Consider the following 24465-nt stretch of genomic DNA (forward strand, 5'->3'; position numbering starts at 1 on the left):
CACTAATGCGCCAACCTTGGATTACCTTTTGATAATGATAGTATGCGATGTATAATAAACGACGAATTATCAAATTTGTTTTAATTATATCTGATTAAAAAGATATATGTTCGATTGGATGTCTTTATTGAAGCCATAAATCAACACAATATTTTTCTGGGCAAATACCCGTACGTTTAGCTATTGAGAATTTTGCTTTGTAAATTATGCAAATGTGTGTTATATTATCTATTTAAAATAATCAAATATTTGAATGGATTTAGAAGTGAATAACACACACTTTCTGATATAAATTTGGAATTTCAGCAGGGAATCGTTAACAGAAAGTTTAATTGGAAGCCGAGTTATTATTAACACTTATGTCGGTAAACCACTCATAATTCTCAGATTCGTAAATGTTCTTATACGGTCTAATGATTCATTATATCCTCGCATAAACCACATTTTAGTCCTCGCATAAACCACATTTTAGTCCTCGCATAAACCACATTTTAGTCCTCGCATAAACCACATTTTAGTCCTCGCATACATTGAACGAAAACATAAGTTACCGGCAGTATGTCTTTATTTAATACAGGATGAAATTATGGTAAAATATTCATTTGGGAGTACTCTGAGTGGGTGTAATTATAAAATTAAATAAATCTCATGATCCAATATATATATTTTTAATGCAAATGTTCTTTTAATGTGAAGAAAAAAGTATTGATGTTAGATATGGCCTAAAAAGATTTGAAAAGCAATGCAAACCCAAATTTGTTTTCAGTTTGATTTTAATTTTGGTAATGTGTTCTGTTGATCAGAATGATTGTCCTGTTGTATTTATTTAGTTTATAAAATGTTAAAGAATTCACTTTTTTTTTATTTTTTTTAAAACCATATTTAATGAGGGTGATCCATCCAGCAATTGCTGATTATAAGGGACCCTCATAGGTTCACAAGACAAACATATACACAAGATGCTCTACATAAACAAAGTCTTATTACAAGTCTTTGGGAGCGGAGTTGTAAAATCGTACAAATACAAATCGTACAAATACCAAGTTGTGTAAACGTTGTTAGTTATTCAGTACAGCAGGATTACATTTTGAGACTACTTTCAAATATTTTTTGTTGACAAACATCGACTTGATATCATTATCTGTTTCATCCAATTATTTTGGGTTTTAAGGTTATCTAAAAGATCAAAGGGACCCTTAGGGTAGAAGCATACATTCGAACGTTTCGTCTCTGACTCCGGGCATAAATTCTCTAGACATTTTATTTTGTATATACTACGCCTTCGTTGCCATAATTGTGGTATGACGGTCATCAACATTGTATACGTATTTTGATTTGTTTTGTCGTCGAATCATCAACGTTGTCTTTCAATGACAACCAATCTAATTAGGACATGTTAGTTACGGTAAATCTGATGAAATACCCATCTCATTAGAAATCACGAACAAAATTCACAAAACTTCATCATCATTAATCACTAAAGCGTGGTTCCCACTAGCGACGCAATACAAGGACCTAACGCAACGCAAGTGAATTGACCAATCACAAGCGATGGCTTATTCGCTTGTGATTGCTAACTGTCTATAACTTCGCTTGTCATTGGTTAAAACGCTTGCGTTGCGTTTACGTCCTTGCGTTACGTTCTAGTGGGAATCAAGCTTTAGCAACATTCACATTCACATTCATCGAGTTAATCAATATAATTATTGATTAATAATCAATTTATAAAACAATAATAATAAATTATAAGTCCTAAAGACAGTGAAAGATTTTAAGCATGTTATATTTTAATAAGCTGTTTTTGGCTGATATGTTTGTTCTTTTGTACATATATAGGAAATGCTATAGGCCCAAGTAGCCCTTGTGGGACAAGGGTTCCAGTCAGTTGACATGATACTGCACGATGTTTATCACTAGGCATGATACCACGTATTAGGTGGATTTTAGTTACTCGCTGTTAAACACAAACATCGCACGTTTGTTTCATAAAATAAATATAATTACTTACATACCATTTAAAATACCATTTTCAATTCATTTTTGACAAAATATGCTATATTATTTTGTTAAAAAATTAGTAAAAAAAATTCTTTAAGTTTACTCACCTTTAGAAACTGAATGTGTTGGTTAGAAATTATTTAATTCAGGAATTAGAAATTATAAATGATTTGTATTATTAGTATGGTTATTGATATTGTCACACATGTACAACAGATAACTTAATGTACCCTTAATAAATGTCTCTATCGGTTAATTAAAACATTCCTACCGTTACCCCCAGTAGAACCGTTATTTACATTCGTAACTTGTTATTTATACAGTGGATGTAATTATTGAATAACCAGCTGAAATATGTCGTATAATTCACGACTCATTTCAATAGTTTTCACATCGATTAGGTTCGGTCAAACGGAAGCAAATGCTTACACATTATCTCGCTTCATTATCACCCATCTTCAATGTTGGACAACACCTTCCTTATCACCCATTGCAACCTTCGCGGAATTCGTGTCAATATTTTCCACATCGACGAAATCGTTGACGTTCCATAGGTGAAGGAGTTATGTAAATGTTGGGGAATAACCTGTTTCTTGCAGAAACATACAGGTGTAGACGACACGCACATTGTGTCATACATCTGTCAACAACGCTCATACGTGGACCAGTATACACATCCGGGTAGTCCCCAACTTTTCTAAAAGATTCACTGGGTATTTTGAAGTGCACGTAAGTTAGTTAAACTTCTTCTTATCCGAGAAGAATTCGAGAGGAGCTTTGAACCTGGGCATATTTTATGGTTGTTATGCTCCACTGTTCTGTTTATTCTTTTCCTTTATAGATATTTATACGTGTAGTTGGCCAATGCATGTTTTTTAGATTAAAAATGGAGTTTACTTCAGAATTACCTGAAAAAAATGATGTTGCAATTTGTATAGCATACGGTATCTGCTGAAAAACTCGTAATACAGAGATTACCGACGATATTTTCTTCAAACCATCATGTCATGTCTTAAATCTTGAATATATTATAACTTAAATCTAATCAGAAAAGGCATGTTCAGTAGGCCTATAGGACATTGGTTTGAGAACAGAAATACAAGTATTATAAAGAAAGCACTCAATTGTTTATTTTTCTTATTTTAAAACAATGTTTTTCCAATAGTAACACAAATTAAGTAGTAACATAACTCGTCACCAAACGAGTTAGGTGATTTGATGAATCACATTATGCCAAAATCTTGGTTATAATAATTAGACAACCTATACATAGGTTTCTGTGATGGTTTTATACACATGTAATGGGGCCAAGAAGCATGTATCACAGTGTTTATTTGAATAAAATGTGATGGTTTAAAGAAATTTGAAAGTGAGTACACGTTGCTATTGAGTAATACGATATTTTTTACAATTAACGATGTAGTATATATTACAGTATAATAGCAGTATTATTGAAAATAATTTCAAATTTATTTTTTTTATATTTATGAATATTATAATTAGCCTAAGGCTTCGTAAGCAACTGAAATTCAAGACAGTAAATTTCACATACATTACATAATAAACAAACAGACAGGCACAGATGCACGAAATTAGAGTTAATTATCGGACCCGTTCAAGCTTAGTTATTTACCAGGGTAAGTTGGTTCACCACCACCACAACCAATGTTAGCGGTATAGCTATACCCATGAAATCAACATACCAAGATGAATTAACAAGCCTTAATGAATCCCCTGGTGTAATCAATTTTACCAGCTCATAACAACATAGAAATCTTTAAATAATTTCATTTGAACATTTTGCAATTCCTATAGAAATGTTTTATAGTAGGCCTCCCTTTAAAACAAATTCCCTTCTATCGAGAATAACCATACCTTTAAAAAAAATATAAATACATTGTTGTCAATTAATAATTGTGGTCTTATTTAAATATGTTGCATGTCAGGGGCGAACCTAGAGGTGGGGGACAGATAAAATGAAATTAAAAACTACTTTTTGTTTAGGACAGAATATTAATATTAATTATTATGCTAGCGCTTTCCATGTATCCGACCCCTGCATTTTAATGTACAATGCAAATCGTAATTCTGAATAATGTTTTATTTTAAAATGTGAGTAAACATCACATCGTTGCCTACAATCAGTGCTGCATAAGTGCTAAATACAGAAATCATTTCATATTTCTACTAAAACTGCAAATCGTCTGTAAGCGACAAATTACACATAATATATCGTTTCTACGATCATCTCCACTTTCATTGTTGAATTTGCTAATTCGCTTTAAATGCTTTCATTAGTCTCCAAAGCGTTTCATTAGTGGCCAAAGCGTTTTTGTTTCGTACTTGATATAACGAAAGAAAAAAAAAGAAATATGAACCGCTTAGATTAGTGAGCCGGAATTTCGGTTGTGCAAGCATGGAAGCATAGTGTATAATTTATGCTAATATATTTTGTAAAATATTCTACACAAATGTTACACTTGATTATGTATTAGATAAAGTATTATGTTCCATGGCATTCTTAGTAGTTTAGTTTGGACGTGCGCGCAACTAACAATTTCACCAATCACAAGTCATAGTTAGGTTAAGCCGTCGCTTGTGAGTGGTCAATTACTTAATTTGAGTGGGCGTCCTCCAGCACCTTCTTGTGCATATCTTTTCCTATATTCATCTTACAAAACCATTAATAAAGTAAACAAAAGCCACGCTTCCTTTTTGAAAACACAAACTAGTTCTTAAGCTTCATAATTAAGCTTCGATTATCTTTCGGAATAATATGACCGCGATAATTTAATACACAATCTCAGGTCTATATATAGGCTAGGCCTAAATAATCAGTATCTAATGGCAATATCATTTTCAAATTAATAATTGTATTCGTTCCACCTTTGGACCTGGTGTTTATCTCGAAATGAGTTGTGTTTGATTATTACTATTTAAATTATTTATACAATATAATGACAAAAGTTAAAACTAAAAACTAAAGAAAAAATAGCAAAACACTATTATAATTATTTTCATCATCCGCATTTGGAAAACCTTCTGTATACCATCTAAAGCCCTGTCTACACTATGAAACAAGTTTGACAAAAAAGTATGATGTGCCCAAACATGGTAGTGATATGACATCATCATTACAATTTGTTGTCACATAAAGTTAGACAGTGCAGACAGAGCTTTACATAGGCTGACGGTGGTAAGTTGTGACATTTCGCCAGCTTCACGAAGAGCCGAATCAAGCTACACGTGTCACGTGGTGGACGTAATGGGCGTGGAAGCACTGCGTTGTTCCGCGTTATTGTTGCCACCGAAACTGATTCCTTGGTTACTACAAGTTAACGAAGATTCTCTTTCAACATAATCATATTTCTTATAAACAATCATAAATTCAGGAAGTCCAGCTTTCCACAAATCTCAAATTAAATTTCAGTAGGTCTACAACATGAAGTCATTGTTTATGACGTCATATTATTTTGTTTTAATATTCATAACTCTCTAATAGGATTGGTGGGATAGGAATAGTAGTGTTGTGCTTAGTTACTGGTTCCCACAACATTGGTGAATTCAAGATGATGCCGAGTGTTCCGCTGGTACATAGCACTGCAAATACCCACAAGAAAATGCGATCGATTACCATAGCAACATACTTCCAATCTTCACGTATCTGAAATAGAAAGATCATAGTGATGATTGCTTTTGCTTTCGTTAGTTGTGACTTAGCGAAACAGAGCGGTATATTGAAGATACGCGTGAGCGTGCACGTCAGTAAGCGTAATCACATACTAGCTGTTCTCAATATCCGTCCTGTTTCGTTAAATAAAATGATAAAAACCAACCAAGCCCTGGATAGTACATTATTCTATTCATTATAGTACAACAGTTCGGTAGTTTGTGTTCCTTTACACACATGGTCTTCAATATGAGATCCTATGATGTTTATAGAATATTTTGTGTTACTAGACGCTATAGTAATTTAGTGAACTCATAAATACATACAGTATGGATTTTTGGCATAGTATTACTGTAATTGCTTTTAGTATAGTTTATTTTAGGGATATTAAGGACACAATACAAGGATGCACACGCAACGTAATTTGACCAATCACAAGCGTCATTTTGGTTTTTCTGTGATTGATCAAATTACGTGCGTTACGCGTATATCCTTGCGTTGCGTCCAGTAGCAACAAACTTTAAGTGTATTACCAAGCTATCTTCGTCGCTAAGTTTTAAATGCGATGCTATATATTCTATCGAGTCAATGGCTTCTCGACATTCAGTGGGTAAATCTTGTGAATTATCAATATCACTATCTCTTTGTTGAATTTCTTCTAACAATGAAGGTGTAATAGTGTTCATCATGTACTTTGTAGACAGTTTAAAATCTGGACTAGACCACATCGGATAAAATGGCCTGCCATTTGAAGACATCCGTTTTCCACGTGACTTATCACATCTATCACAAAGCTTAGCTCCTCCAGGCCTTGACATGCAAAGGATTTTGGGAAACGTATGTAGAAAGACGTTTCGTATCCAATCTGGCATTTCGTGCGTTGTCGCTGACCTGAAGTGGACATTGATGACTATGACTGTAACGAATATTGACGCCGTTACCAGACCCATGGTGAAGAGCATGTAACGACCAATTAATGGCAGGTTGTTTGACGTTGGCGGAATAATACTAGGAATTAACAAAAGAAACACAATCAAAGCAAGAAGAATTGAGATTGACAACGTAATCTTCTCCTGCGCGTCTGAGGGTAAATAGAACACCAGAACGGTGAGAAATGAGATCAACATACACGGTATAACCAATGTAACGATATAAAACAAAGGCTTCCTATGAATGATAAATTTAACGGTAATGTCAATATAGAACTCATTTGGGCAACACAGATAAGAAAGATTATTCCTTTCTACTGGTGCTTCCATAATTTGCCATTCACCATTTGGCCAATAGTCTTCCAAATTCACTGATTTATATAATGGAGTCATATCAATGAAACTAGAATCGTGAGTCCAGGAGCCAAATTTCATTTTGCATGTCTGCTCGTCAAAAGGAAAGAATTCGATTTTGATCAAGCATGATGTTTTAAAGATGGCAGGAGGCATCCAGAACACATCACCCCTGTAACCAACGATTGCGTTCGTCATAAACTGCAGGTCATAGTCGCCATCAGCACTGAAAAGAAAAAAAGTAAGAAATAAGTGGAACCAAAAAGATCTATATATATATATATATATATATATATATATATATATATATATATATATGTTATATATATATATATATATATACATATATTCGCAAAATGGTAAGTTGACAACAATGGAAAAACTGGTCTCAAGATGTCTTCGGTACTGGTAAATGACACATTTCGCTTATTAAGTGTGCATCAACTCCTTAGCATAGATTGTTACTGGTGATGGTAAAGATATTTAAAAAAAAAATATGTATTGTTGTCATATTTATTACAAATTTTACAATAATTATTTGAACAATCAGCAGATTGTGCCACACGCTTAGAAATAGAGGTGATGATAATACTTACTTATTATATAAAACGAAGTCAGGTCTCCACAGTTCGTCGATTGGTATTCTAATTGTTTCTAGGCCTTCGTAATCATCAGGATCCCATGTTAATTTAAAATCATGCCACTCCTATCATAATATAATCATTATTACAATCAATATAAATCAATAATCGATAAGGACGTTTATTTCACTACATCATTTTGTCTTTTTTCACCATCGTCAAGTTTTGAATCATTTAAAAATTGTCACCCAATAAATAATAACAAATATAATGTATAAATGTACCATTTACCTGTTTTACCCAGACACTGGTTACCAATATTTGATTTTTTTCATCCTATAAAAACAATATATTAACAGTTACCACAATGGAAAAAAACCAACATTACGAACATGATATGATACGCAACATCGATTTACAGCTACATATCATGCTCTAATTCATGTCGTCATTATTGTTGTTCCCACTTGAACCTAACACAAGGTTGTACGCGCAACGCAAGTTAGTTGACCAATCACAATCGACAGTTAGGATGATCCATTGTATCGTGATTGGTCAAATTACTTTATTTCCAAATGGATAGTAAGCTTAGTTATTTGAAATGTACATATAAAAATATAAATGTAACTCACCACATCGATGAGTTGTGAAATTGAGACACCGAATTTAACAATGACCGGGTCAGTAAAATTCTCTACTGGCCGGATTAGCTTTTCGTATCCTCTCATTAAATCGTTATATAATTTTTCGGCACTTTTTGACCCAAAACATCCTGAAATTAAAGCAAAGTTAAATTAAAAGTATGACGTAATATATAATCATGGATGCATGCATTAATAGTTTTGGAATGGTGGATGTTAGTGTATATGGTAATAATTGTAAATTTTTATACGACCAGTTCTCTCTCAATCTCCATCAAATAAAATCGCAACGCCAAGATCTACGTGCATGGCAACGTAAGGACCTGTGCGCAACAATGCAGTTCGATGATGACGTCACTTGTAATTTGTCAAATGATTTGCGCTGTACGTGTGAATCGTACGTTGTATCCCAGAGAACCAATCTTAATTGTTACAGTTATCAAGAATAATAAATACGGGTTTAAAAAAGATTTAGATAGAAATAATAATATTAAATTTACTGTACGTATATCAGATTAACCATTAGCATCTGTATACTTAACTTAGTAAATCTATATTTAGACAATTACATCATGCATGCCTTTCTCACTCGAGAACTTTATATTTCTTTTCTGAACATAATGTATCAAACATGTTAAACGTCAATTGTGGTAATGTGTGTCGGGTTAAGAATTCAAATATTTGCTTTAGTTAAAACGTATGATCACACAAGTTCATGTAGGTTATAATATGTGCTCATTATTTAAAGCAATATCACATTTCTGAATGCTGAGGTCAGTGGAATGTATTAGATGTGAATGTTTTAAGAACATGATAATTTATACAATCATCAATCGATAAGCTATCGTAGCAACTTGTTTTCGAAATTTATTTTGCATTTTGATACTTTAACTAAACTGCTTACCGGTGCATTTCTGTTTAGAATGGTATATAACATATTTAAGCCTATTAGTGCTATTCATGTTGTAGAATATACTTAATGAGAGGCAACCTACAAGCACAAACAAAGGAATTAATATATTAATTCAACCATATTTAATTTGATAATTTTCTTTAGATATTTTGTTGACAGAAACAACCAAAATTCACAAACATTTTATATTCCAACGAATTCAATCATTTTATCCTCCTCATTCTGTTGTTTGCTTTTGTCTTTCTTTCTTTTGTGCAAATTATTTGGGAAATTTGTCTTTCTACTCGATACATCAAACGTTATACTATTATTATTATTATTTTGGCTTAAACTTCATTTTCCAGGAACATTGCTACAAAGAAATTGATAACTCCATACCATGTATTTTTTCTTCTTTTTTTTGTGCAAATTATTTGTGATGTAAAAAAGGATATTTTTCTTTCTACTTGATACATCAGACGTATTATTTTGGTTTAAAATTCATTTTTCCAGGAACATTGCTACAAAGAAATTGATAACTCCATATCAATTTGATTTTTTTCTTTTAGAATGAAGTAGTTGTGTCAGATGTGGTTAGCAAACGTAAAAAGACCTGCAGCAATGTTTCCATTTGTAAATCATGATTTTCTTTTATCATTAATAATTACATGATAGATACATTGTTAGTTTTAATTTAATCATTATTAATCAGTTTTCTGTAGTAGGTAAAACTGCTATAACGTATAGCCAAGTGTTTGTACATTCTTAAACAATGATGTAAGATGCTTAAGAGAATATTAACAATAAGTCAATTTTTACAATATACCATAATTCTATAATAATAATACCGTTATTTTATTAGATTTTGTCATGTCTGACGGCTCGTGACTGCAATTATAGATCGCCAAATTGCTATAATACAATAATAGCAACAAAAAATATTGGACACATTCCATTCAGGGGAAGTTATGTACCCAGGAAAATTATATCGCGTTAAATTTGTTGGTTTCTATGAATAAAATTAGACGCTGGTGGCAATAAAGACATCATCATATGCCTTATTAGGAATAAAACTTGAATGATGTAAATAAACATCAAAAACACACATATTTATAGTCATGAGTTTAAGGCTTAACTAAAATGGTTATCGTCGAAATCGAGACATCGCCATTTTATCGGATCGTAACGATCACAAACTGAAATTAGTTATGACGTAGAGAACTCCATAAACCTTTTAGAGGAGGCGGGTTTATAAGACAATATAGACACGTGCTTATTATATTTATATTATATAACGGCTGCTGCATAAACAAGAAAGGGTCAATGAAGCTGTGGTGGCGTTTTGTTTGCGTGCATCACATTAACCTTCAATGCCCCTTGTACTGTTAGTGCTCTTATACACAAATCTGCTATTTAAAGCAGCTAAAATATTATTATCTAGCATCTTTAAACGCATTGCATTCACGAATTAATAACACCATGGGGTATGAGTGTGTCTCGCACTTTCTGCTTCAAAAACCAAAGTTTTCCTTCCAAAACATGCAAATATTTTGGTGTGTTTTCACATTAACTATTACTTTTTTTATTGGAAATCGGACGAAGATGAGAGGAATTCAAATTCACATCGTTGTTGCACGGACAATTTAGTGTAGTTATGCGAGATGATTAGAACATGGAATGAACGTATGTTGGCCGAACCGTAGAACTGTGATTAAGATGAAATAATAAGTCAGTAAGAAGGATTTTAATCTGTCATATAACAACATAACTTGTTGGATATTGCTTTAATGATCGGAATAACTGTCTCTTTCGAGTTATAGTGACTTTTGTTGCATTTGTTTTTCTAAGTTTTGTTTTATCTGTTTGTTCTGTTATTAATTGTTTGTGTTAGTCAAATAATTTTATAAATAAATATGAATTCTCTGAATAATAAACAGTTTGGTAAGGTAATCAAACCGATATATATCTGTACATTTGCGTACGGTTTTTGGGCCACATTTCATAAATTTTAAAGTTGAGTTAATACTTTTGTGTGTGGATCCTTTTGCATCAGTTCATTACGAAGCTAATAATGGGATTGTGCGCAGGTAAAACACGTCAGAGCCGAAATGTGAAAAAAAGTATCATACGATATTATATATGAAGATTATTAGAAAATCAGCATGTAATTGCAGGTAACACACAGATTGGAATTGATAATCCCACTGGATGGAAGAACACCATACTACGTCATGCGTTTCGTTCTGCTGCTTAACTGAACAAAATCGACCTTCTTTCGTTTCATACATTTTGACAGAACCTCGATTAAAAATACGTCGACATTCTTAAAATCGTAAGGCCTTCGTAATTCTAATTTAGACATACATTTGTATATGTTGCAGAGGCTTCTCGAGACTAAAGGCTGTGCCTTGTGAGGAGCCTCTGGGTGAAATATTGAATTAAAAAAAATAAAAATAATAATTAAATATTAATACAATAATAATGTATGATTGAAAAACTCAACCATTATTTTCCACCCAAGCCACACAAAAAACACTAATTTACGATAGAGACTTACAAAGTATAGAATATTATTGTAGTTAAAAGATTAAGAGTTACACAATGATAAGTCGTTAAGTATTTTTCTTTTATTGTCTTCATAAAAACAAAATTGATTATTTTGTTTCGTCAAGGTCCATTGTTTGTTGTTGTCAATGTTTATGTAGGCCGAACGATCGATATGGTGATACTTTATAAAAAAAAACTGTTGAATATATTTATTTATTTTATTTATTTTATAAAAAAAAAACTGTTGAATATATGAATTTAGGGTCATAGCAGCAGTAGTATTTGTATACTGGTTAATTATAACTTTTTTTAAATGTTAAACTGGGTCTAGGCCTATATATTAACCTGTCTCACCTTGTTTAAAGAGTATTATATCTTCAAGATGATGAAGAATGAATGTTTATGTTACGTTCTTGTTTTTATGTATACAGAACGTTATAAATATTGAGAAATATTATATAGGATTTACATAATTCCTTTACATTTTATGTTTTATATTAACGATAATTGTTAATAGTTGATATGAAATAAGTCTAAATAAAAATGTATTCGTTTAATTATTTAACATAAAGTCGGGGAATTCTCAAACAAATCAGTGAAGTTCTATGACTCACAAGTCCCAGCATACAAATTACCAACATTGTAAATTAAAACAACCAAGGTTTCACAAGGAAATGTGTTTGAATACTTTACGTTATACATAAGCCTATATGACAACTATGGATTGAGCAAACTGGTGTTTCTCTAAACACGATCCCTGATGAGTTATTGTGAGTGATAAACAAGAGATACTTTGATGCATCTTATATCTATACAATTGAAGCTTGCCATTAAGAATCCTAGGTGACAAACAAAACGTACGCTTACGTTGCGTTTGATAGATGCTTAGCGTGCTTTAATCACCGTTCGTAATTACTTACAAGGGCTTAGAGATGACCAAACGTAGCGTAATAATATATCAAACAACATCATGATGGCCGACGACAAGTTAGTATTCTCTTATTTGTACTCAACTCTTGTCAAACTTAAGTGCTTCTCGCCATTCTATTATGAAGCTGTTCGGGTGTTGGCATTCGTAGGACATCAATTAGACAGCTGTGTGTACTATAGTATAATGCCATGATCCAACATTGATAAATATTGACACTTTATTTTAAAATTAAATAAATTAATTTAAATATGTCTCTGTTCCGTACACATTATTGTCATTTCTGTTAATGTTCTTATGTCATTTTGTCTATCTAGTTGATTAGTAAAGACTACGGTAATACTGAGGTATTGTGCATTTAAGTATCCTCTGCTAGGCCTAATTAGTATATTATATATAGGCAAAGCCAGTTTTCAATTAAAATACTATTTTGAAAGGTCATATGTCTCAGAGTTCCTTAATTAGTTATATTTGAAATATGGATTCTTGACAGATCATTTTGATGTGCGGCATCAGTTGTCAAACACAGTTCTAAAGATGGTATTTTAACGGATACCGTATTTCATAAAGGGGTTGACGCTGTTAATTCTTATCTCCATGATACATATCATCACCTTGATTCAAAAAGAAATTATGTACGGTCTATATTTTTCGATTTCTCCAGTGCTTTTAATACTATTTTACCACATGTTTTAATTGATAGATTATTAAGTTTTAATGTCTCACCTCAGCTCGCCAAAGTTATATATAGTTTTTTGATTAATAGACCGCAAATGGTTAAGTGCAATGGTATCCTATCCAACAAAGAATCTATCAGTGTTGGAGCTCCTCAAGGATGTGTTGTTTCTCCAATTTTGTTCTCTTTTTATTCAAGTAGTTTTAATATTTTAAGTAAAGATTGCAATATTGTAAAATACGCTGACGATACAATATTATGAAAGACCCCACTCATCCGTTACATTACTGTTATAACTTAAATAGATCAGGTATTAGGCTACGACCTCCAAGAGCAAATCTTTGTAGAACTAGAAAATCCTTCCTTGTAAATAGCATTCATATTTTTAATTCTAATGTACAGTAAGACGATAATGCAATTTTTAAATAGTTTTACATTTTTAACAGTATTTTTAACTTTTTATCTTGTATTTTTAATCTGTTATAATACTGCACGTTTTAATTTGTTGCAATATTGTTGTTTTAATCTACCAAGCAAAGTGAATTTCCATTTTTATGGACAAATAAAATTTCTTGAATCTTGAATCTTGAATCTTTCGTTATATGTATATTTATAAAAACACATTTATTTGAATTTTCTGCATAATGCCTGTGTATATTGTATTTGGTTAGGAAGTTGCGTTACGTTGTAGGCTGTAAACGCATAAATAACGAAGTTAACGCGTTTAAGAATAATGCGAACGCACTTTGTTTGTTCTAATAAATTGTGTTACTGTACTAGTTTGAGAAAAAAAGTGTGATGTGCCCAAATATGGTAGGGATATGACGTCACTTTTTCACATTAAGTTTGGTAGTGTGGACAGGGCTTGAAGAGTACTAGTTGTACGTACACATCCAAAGTTGATGTGTTTGAGCGTAACACAAACGGATGTGTTAGTTCGAGTAAGTTGATTTACCGGTAATAAGTATGTAGAGCTCTGTGTACACTATCAAACTAGTTTGACAAAAAAGTGCGATGTGTGAAATGCCCAAATACTGTATTGATTGATTGATTGATTGTATGGTAATCATCCATATATGGGCACATCACATTTTGTTTGTCACATAACGTTTGATAGTGTGGACAGAGCCTAATGCTTGAATGTAATTAACGCTTTAATCAGTGTGGCTCAGCCAATATGATGATATACGACTAAAGATACGATACGATAAGCCTTCACAACAACAAATTATCATTATAACACATTGACTAGTAATTTGTAGAAAGTTGTCGTTGATAGGTTTAATGAATTGTTTCTGGTACGATGCTGATACCACACTGGCTTTCGTCACTTGCTATCCGTGATTTGTTTTCACAACATAATTACAAGTTCCATTCTAATTGTGAATACTATATAGATTGAATTCGTTGATAAGGAAGCGAGCAATTAAACTTGGTTATTTTTTTTCTCTTCTCGGGATAAATCATTAAGTAGCATACTGTGAATTGCTAACGATATTACAAATGCGTATAAGTCTACCCTGACAAGGTGTATCTACAAAGTAGGCCTAAGCTACAATCACATAAAACGAAATTAGCTATTTTCAACCATAAGCAAATATATTAATTACGCTAAATTTCTAAAACGATCACAGCCTTAATTATGAAAAATGTGTATTGAACAAAAAAGCGCCAATTAACCGTGTTGCGTCATACGAGGTTAGCAAATACTTGCATCAGTTCCCGTGAAATTAAAATATATTTATTATTTGTAACACTTAATGCAGACGAAATAATTTTAAACTTTACAAAAAACCACTTTAACGGAGGCCAGAAATAATTAACATTACCAGAACGATAATTTCTGAGACAGTTAATCACCGTGCGCCCTGTAGGAATATTTTATGACTACCCTGAAAATCAATCCTAATTATTGTTTCATTCTATTGGCACTCACGAGAATGCAACAGCCTAGAGTTAAATACTTGGTAATTGAATTAGTCAGAGAACCTGCACGAAACACACGTTCTTTTGTGCCTTTTGAATGGGAGATGGTGCCACTGTTGCGAGGACACCATGCGAGTTAATTTATTAAGGTATAATTCACACAATTATTGTTATTACATTGTACGCGAGAGTCCACGCCATTTCATGTCAGTCATCATCAGTTCTCTGATACTTTTTTCAACACGTGGATACATTGAACGAAGGAGCCTATAATAACGTGACGAAACGCGAAGGGGCGATCCGGTAACGTGATGAATAGCTTAGAATGACGTTATCGTAACGAAGCGCGAAGTGGCGATCTGATAACACGATGGATAGCGTAGAGTGACGATATCGTAACGAAGCGCGTAGCGGCGATCCGATAACGTGATCAATATCGTGATGTAGCGAGTGTGGCAATCCTTTATCTTATTAGTTAATAACTTAACTTAACGTTAATGTGAATGCATTAGTGTATGCCACTTACCATCCCCACCCCTACCTATTTCTTAACTTGTTATTTTGAAAGAAAGAAAATCACGTTTTATCCAGTAACTTAAATCAAAATTGACTTGGACGCTCTTATTCTTAGTTAGACACACTCGTGTTTCTTTGACGGGCTTGTTTCACATTAGCGGTGCTTAGAATATTGTCAGAAAAAAATCGTGAATGATGAGAACAGACGACAGCTGATACCCGCGCGAACATTAATATTTTCCATTATCGTGTAAATGTATGCTGTAACGTTTAATCATCAATCTTACATTCCATAAATTCCTTTCATCAGGAAAAGAAAAAAAAAATCTTAATTTGATATTTTCCTGTTTAACACGACGCATGAATTCGATGACGTAATGGTTTCAAATTGACCTATAAAAATGGTTGGGTCAACGAATTTTATTTTATAAAATTAAATACATTTAATTTTTTTTTTTAATATAATTATAAGATGGCGCGTTTTGCGAGCTTGTTATTCGATACATGTTCTTACAAGAGAATCTACTTTGTACTTAGTTTGTTCTTAAGAATAATATTTACGTACTAAAAGCTTTTAACATTGTAGGCCTAAAGTCACTCTCAACATGTTAAGTTTATTCAATGACAAATATTCGATTATACGAATAATAACAAGATTGAAGCCAACCAAATAACAGAAATAGGTTATTTGTTACATTATACCAAACGAACATCAACTTTAATACCATTCGTTCAAGAAAAGAAAGTTCTCTCTATGCCATAACAATCTTACTAAAAGGAGGTAATACGGAAATTAATAAATGTAAAAATGGTACTAATGAATTGTAACGACATTTAGAATTAACAAAAATGTATTAAATAATATGATTTTATGTAATGACATGAGATAATATGAATGTGAATAAAAGTGAGTGGTGTTTGCGCCACATAAGAGAAAACAAATCTTACCGGTAATTCCTAATTGTGACTGTCAGTGTCACTCAAGCTTTTAGCTTATTTAACTTTGAAAGGTAAACACTTTTTTTTTCAATGTGTTTTACCAAAAAATTAGTAATGTTCAAAATGTCGTTTGAAAATTTGAAATGTTATGCAGTCAGTCATTATATTAGCGTAGACATTATTTCTTAGTGAAGGACTTTGCATATTAATTACACTAACATCAGTTAAATACAATAGTTTAGAATATCTAAAGCTCTGTCTACACTATCAAACTTTATACTTGGACAATTTTGAAATATTTTAGAATTATATTTAGGCCTAAAGCTCTGTCTACACTATCAAACTTTATACTTGGACAATTTTGAAATATTTTAGAATTATATTTAGGCCTAAAGCTCTGTCTACACTATCAAACTTCATACTTGGACAATTTTGAAATATTTTAGAATTATATTTAGGCCTAAAGCTCTGTCTACACTATCAAACTTTATACTTGGACAATTTTGAAATATTTCAGAATTATATTTAGGCCTAAAGCTCTGTCTACACTATCAAACTTCATACTTGGACAATTTTGAAATATTTCAGAATTATATTTAGGCCTAAAGCTCTGTCTACACTATCAAACTTTATACTTGGACAATTTTGAAATATTTAGCGAATATCTAACACTAACGTTTGTCAAACTCAACCACTGTATCTGAAAGATACAAGAATGTTTATCTCTTTGGTATGATGTATTACTAAATAACAGAAGTTTCAAAAGTAAGATGCACCTCTTCACGTGACGTCAGCTTCCGTCCTGGATGTAAATGGTGACGAAAGAGCAGATATGATTTTGTTAATGGACGTGAAATACATTTCGATCATCAACCACACAAGATGAGACAGCAACGACACTGATTAGTTCTGGTCATTAGTAGTTTGACCATATCGATTACACTCTCACAGACCTAATATCAACGTCAATTAACTTAATTGCAAAAGGTTGATAGAATTGATGCGCGTGTAAGAACGTTGATGTGACTGTTGTCTGAATCATGTATCACTCTTCATGTTGTTAATGTGTCACTGATGTGACATCTTTACTGAGAATGAGAAGACAACATGGCGTTGTGAGGTGAACATTCTGTCTTGTGGTTGTGTTTACATTTACATTAATTACTAAATGACATCTTTACTTAGAATGTAACTCTTCATGTATTTCCAGGGCAGGCAGTACAACATAGCGTTGTGAAGTGAACATTCTGTCTTGTGGTTGTGTTTCCATTTACATCAATTACTAAATTACATCTTTACTTAGAATGTAACTCTTCATGTATTTCCAGGGCAGTACAACATAGCGTTTTGATGTGAATATTCTGAATAATGGTTGCGTACCTTTACATTAATTACTTGAAGGAAAAAAAAACAATAACAATCTCCTCAAACATTAACTTGATTAAAACAGCTGGTTCAAGTAGGCTCTTTAGACTTGATTATTCTGACAGTAGGACGTGAGCCAATTAAGTATAATCCTACAATCTAGATCAAACTACATTGTACATACAAATCCAATATAACTAATTATAGATTACATTTATTTAAATGATGTGTTTTATATATTATATGTATTTATATATCCAATATTTTTGTTTTGTCAATGGGTTTTACGTGACAAGTTTTACTTCTTGTAAAATCCTCTATAATGGTGTTTCCTCTTTATTTAATTTGTTATTGTTATTTTCTATGCACCATTAATATAAATAAATGTTTATGAAATGAAATACCAAAAAGAGATACGAACATCTTTTAATCCAATCCAATACAACTTTTTTTAGGAGAAAAAACAGCAATCTAGGAATGGAACTAGGCCTAATATATGAAATAAGGAAGATACAAAATACTATTTTGTTTAAATTAATGTTTTAATCTTTTTTACCAATTTTGTTTCTTATTACTTTAAACCAATCACGTTTTTCCTTCTCCAGTTTGTACCAAATTGATCGATGGATTTAGGAAATAGATCGCTGAAATGAAATTGATGGTGATGTATTAGCATTCTGATCAATAATATTAATAGGTCATCATCTAACGAACTGGGTTATCCTTGTTACTGGTCAATGTGTAACAAGCATGTCAGTCAAATCGATCGCTTATTACTGCACCTGTCAATATCCCGGATATCGTGTCAACTAACTTTAAACTTTTCTTTTTTTGCAGATTTGTTTGGAAAAATATATCAACTGTTAAATTCCTACAAAAGTCATTGGGCCTTGAGGTTGGTTTATAATTTTCATTTAATAATTAAAATGGTCATTTTATAATTTCTTTCGTAAATGTTGTTTGAAAGTTTGTATGGCGAAATCAAATATTGATATAAAGTTTGCGGTACACCATGTGCATTAGTTCTGAAAAGAAATATTGAGTTTCTCGAATTTTCAATCAATATGCCTTTATGATCCTCTTAAGTGAGAATGCAGAAAGTCCAGGGAATATAAGTGAAATAGGGTTTTACTGGCGTGAAAGCTAAAAACCTTTTGTAAAGTAAAATAATAATTGTTTACTGTTTATATAGTGTTACGATCATAGCCTGCAGGCCAATTTGTAAAGACAAGCGGTAACGGTAATAAAACTATAGAATCTATGTTTTTATTCCTTATGACCAACATACGACGCGGAGCGGACGGACGGTTTCCACCCAGGATAGATACAGATTTTACGTAGGGCAAGATACGCGGTTTCCGTTACCGTTCGTCTGTGTAAATTGGCCTTACTGCAGTTCCTTTTAGACAAATCCTGTCCATAAATTACTTGGCCAATAATTATTATGTGATCCCGCGTGAATGCGTTCAAATCAGTACACCCATTAAGATGATACCGATGGGGTACTTATCCATGATTGCTTCATTTAACCTCATTTAAATAGCAAATTTCTGCCTGACGCCGCTTAAAAACAAACATATATAACGAACGCATTCATACGTCTTAAGGATAAAAATTAAAAGAACAGTTGGCACTTTTATCAGACGTGTTTATGATTCGGATAAGTAATGGACATTTTGAAAATTATAAGCAGGAGAGTATTACCAATCAAATGGTTATAAGAAATGGAGTATGTCTTGCCGTTTAAATAGAGCATGCATCTCCGTCGTTTAAATAGTGTGTATGGTCTCCGTTTAAATAGAGTATGCTTCTCTGCATCAGATAATGAGTTTGTTAATATCAATTGTTTGGATTGTGTTTCCTATACAATTAAACAGTCACTTATATCATAGAGATGTTATAGTCACTATAACATCTCTATGTAGACGTTGAATAGATAATTTTGTATTAGGCCTATAATTGTTATTAAGTGTTGTTTTGGAGTTTGTGTAAAAGATTTACATATAGGCCTATCATTTTAATACTCTTTCCATAACATAATGATCACGTTGTATATTATAAATTTTTTATGGAATACAACAAAAATATTGATTGATCAAAAGATAAATAAAAAGACATGCAGACGAAAGGAAACATTTTACGCTTTTCGTCGAAAGCAATAATTGTATGTACTGTACAAGCTAAAATCTAATATACACTGTTACAATGGATTAAAGTAAATAATGTTAGAATTCGATCGTTATGTAAACAAACAGCTCGTAGGAAAGCTCAATCAGAATACAATTGTATTTCTGCCAGCAAATCATGCCAATAGTGCAGCATTATTAGAAAGAAACTTGACACGGAACATGCGTTATATTTAGTCATGGTATACGCACCATATGTTACGAGCACATCTTTTTTGGCGTACGCGCAATACAATTGTCATTTTAACATTTTTCGTATTCTATTTTTATTTTAGAGTAAAAAATGCAGGATTATTAGAAAGAAACTTGACCTCAATTGACACAGAACATGCGTTATATTTTTTCATGGTGACGTGTACGCGCTATTTGTTACGAGCACATCTTTTTGTCCTGTACCCTAATTAGAGTATAAACAAAAATGTGATTAGAGAACAGAAAATGCTTGTCATTTTAATCTATTCCGTAGTTTCAAAGCCTTTTAAGCATAAATTATTGAGAACCGTGCCTTATAGTATTAAAATATTATATATAGTATACATATAGTTTGTGGCGCCATAGATCGCGTTTGGCGCCACAAACTATATGAAGAAATGTTAGAAGCTCTGATCATTCTTGTGGCAAATTGTAAATTTAACGTGTTGCTATACTTATAATTAGAACAGACTTTATTGGTTAAAGTCCGATCGAAACTAGCTCGTTAAGTTGAGATGCAATACGTAACTTAACTCTTGTAATCTTCCACTCTGTCCACCGATGTATATGGAGTAAAGAGTTCGACCAAGTAACTAATATTATAATTACTTGCTATGTTATACTATGAAATGCAATTAAAATAGTTATGTTTTGAAATTTATGATTCCATATTATTTAGATAGGACTTCATGTCAGACGTTGGCTTATAGAGGCATTTTCATATTTTATTCCACCGCAGCAGTGTAACACAAATTAATGGTTTATTGAAGAAGAGTATAAAACACTTTTGGACTATCATGCGCTTTGTATTATAGGGAAGGGTGGCAGTTGTGAAGTAATAATTATTAGTAATTTTCATTTCATATTCATATTTCTTTGATTTAGAGGACATTAAATCATGGTCCTCTCAATAGGGTAGTACTACGTGGTCCTCTTAATAGGAGAGTTCTACTGTATAAACCTAATATCGCATACATACAGTTATGTAACAATGTACGAGCGCGTGCTATATTGTAAATTACGCGGCCAATTCTAACCAATCACAAGACCAAGCGGCCATTTAGGACGTCGATACAAAATATAAAACATACAAGGTCAAATGTAACGTTACAAAATCAATCATTACCGTTTTATATGATGCTATTTTAGTAGCAAACATTCAAGGACTTGTTATACGACTTGTACAAGGTACGACACCTTCTTATTGTCGAGGCCTAAACGTTTATTATATTTTGTTACATAGGCCTACAGTTTGATTAGCAATATTGTGTACGCAGTTGATATTGATCGTGTCATAGTGGCTCTTTTGTTTCCGATCATTCAGCTAAGATGATGTCTATTGAAATGCTCTTCTTGTAAATTTCAATTCTCTAGATCAATCGGGAGTTATTGTGTTGTGTGTAACTTTCAAGCTTAATTGTCTTATACAATTATTAATTAAAATATTAAGTAATGTAGAACCGTGGTGTCTAAATATTGTGCAATTGGCCAGCAAGAATTGATGCTGACCGTGTCTAGTATTTATATTACTTATCATTGACTATACTATCATATTCGTGCGCATACACTTGCGCATCATACATTTACGGGTCTATAGCTTTTATACTATAGAACCGCATATTTACATCTGATTCTCTGTACTGTATACCAACATATGGCATAATTTTGTCCAGTATCAGGCAAATTCTGTCACATGTGTATTGTTAGGCTTATGATCTATATAATACAGGTGTCACATGTGATACATATGTACTACTGTATATATACTTTTCCTATGATACTGAAAAAATAATTATAGTATCGAGAATTGGTATTCATACGTCTATATGGATTTTGCTGGAACCGTAATTAGTTTGCAGCGTATTCGCCATGACTAATTTTTACGAGCAAATTGCAAGAAATATGATCTATACATTAAATTAGCGATAACGTTAGAAAATGTTAGTTTTTCTTCAATCTTTTAATTGCGGCCTAAGTGGTTCTGTTGGACGTGATTGTAATTATTGTTTTAGCAATTACATTATTTTAACATTTAATAGTTGCATACTATTATTTTATTAGCAGTGTTATAACAAAATCATTAATGTTTGAATGTTTTACTAGGTCCCTAATACGCCATCTAATTATTAATAACCTTTGACCCAAAATACAGTATTTGGTTTCTCGCTTGTGATTGGTTAAATTACGTTCTTGCGATTCGTCTTATAGATATAGCTAGTGTAATATAGGCCTAATAATATTTGTTATCGTAAAATGTTGATATCAACACTTTTTGCAAGAATTGTTAAACAAACACTAAAATGGCATTATTTATTTTTGATACTGCACTTACAGCCTGCGTGTAGCTATACTGTATGTTGTAACAACTACAGCTACATACACAATCGTTGGTGTTATTATAACACCCGGCATGGGCTGGCTATTCTGAAGCCAATTTGTTTTTTTCCCTATACGTTTGAGTTTACTGTAGGCCTACATAATTTGCACGGCCTGGATGTACAGTCTGGTCACAAATCGGGACAAAAGAGCGCATGTTCTTAGTATTACGAAAACTATACAACATAAATAATACAATGGGCCTACCCAAAGTAACAGTAACGACCTTCGTATTAAATCCTGGTGATGCTATGCCCGAATGCTATGTCACCACCCCGTTATAATAGCCCCAAGTCGGGCAAGGAGGGAGGGAAACCCGCTCCAAGCTCCTAACTTTAAAAAAAAACACTCTTTGTGTATAACATTCCAGAACATCATTCACTGTTTTAACCACTAACTAATGGCCTAAACCGTCTTCATTTCAACTGAATCTGCCGCAATTTTATTTTATTATTAAATCATTTTAATTCCTTCACGATACTATATGAAACTATCGTTATTCAAACGAAATTAATATTAATAATAATTAAGTATAAACTTGCCTGCTATAGTTACCAAAACAATATAATAGCTTAAATTGAGTATCGTCTGCTTCATCTTCGTTTCCCGCGCAGTTTCCTTGTAAGGCTAGTGTCCGTTCACACACATAAACACTTGTAACAACCCCACTGCAGTCTGTTCAGACGAAAAAAACAGTATATTATAAATATTTTTTCTGCAGTTTTCCTCGAATGTTTTTACCTGCTCATCATATCTATAATGCGAATTGTCTCACTGGTAGAATACATTGTAGCAAAGTATCCAACATCGTCTCCTGTGGTAACAGCTGCCCTCTGGTTCATACCACGACAGTTGACACACAATAAAGTAAACCAACGCGTATCAGAAAATCTTCGACAATTATTTTCAGGTTAATACATTAAATAATGTAACTTGTGTATAATTTAACGCCAACAACAACGCTTTAATATACGTATATTTTAATGATTTAAAACGATTCCAGCGCTGGTATTACCGCAGTGTACATTATTGAGTGTGTGAATGGTAGGACACGAACTGTACATGTTACGATGTATGGGGGTGTCCTTCACAACCAACCTCAACCATTTGAAATAGCGTGATCTTGTACACAACGATAATAGACAAGGCACAGGTGAATCTTTAATGAAAAGCGTATTGGTAAGTCACCGCCGTCGGCGATACGGTTGTCGGTCGGCAGTTGGATAGGCCTTTAGTTAATGTGCTTGACCCCAACAGAATGTATATTTGCAACAAGAAACACGAAAGTATATGCGTTACAAAGAGATAGTGTTTAGCTTAAGCCTGAAGATAGTAGAAAATGTTTCATGCAATTTTTAATACAATTTTCTAATACTATTTCAGTTAATGCTTGGTTACGCAACGCAATGACCTATACGCAACGTAAGTAATTTGACCAATCACAAGCAATGGATCATCCGAACTGTCGCTTGTGATTGGTCAATTCCTTTACGTTGTGCCACGTTGTTGCGCCCTAGTGGAAACCAAACATACATTTGATATTTGTACTGAGTTATAGCTACTGTTCCATATATAATTGGAATTGTCTTTGATTAAAAGGACCTGAATAAAAATACAGCAACAAAGATAATAACCTATTTAAAAAAATGTTTCCTTATTGATGATACTTTTATTAAAGGTATACAATAACAACTAAGCCTAAAGGTAGCCATGTTGATTACATAAGCCGCACTTAAGAGCTCTTTTGTT

At 32.6% G+C, this 24465-nt stretch overlaps 1 protein-coding gene across 1 annotated transcript; it reads right to left on the reverse strand.

Moving 5' to 3' along the window:
• Positions 1-2854: 2854 nt before the first annotated feature.
• Positions 2855-23750, reverse strand: LOC140045466 (neuronal acetylcholine receptor subunit beta-2-like). The gene is made up of 6 exons (XM_072090383.1): positions 23259-23750; positions 8165-8304; positions 7824-7868; positions 7548-7657; positions 6202-7177; positions 2855-5662 (listed from the first exon to the last, which is right to left on the reverse strand). Exons 1-6 carry the CDS (start codon positions 23311-23313, stop codon positions 5477-5479), a joined length of 1512 nt encoding a protein of 503 aa, XP_071946484.1. The 5' UTR covers positions 23314-23750; the 3' UTR covers positions 2855-5476.
• Positions 23751-24465: the final 715 nt, after the last annotated feature.

Source organism: Antedon mediterranea, chromosome 3, assembly GCF_964355755.1.
Source record: "Antedon mediterranea chromosome 3, ecAntMedi1.1, whole genome shotgun sequence".
In the NCBI taxonomy this organism is placed as follows: domain Eukaryota; kingdom Metazoa; phylum Echinodermata; class Crinoidea; order Comatulida; family Antedonidae; genus Antedon; species Antedon mediterranea.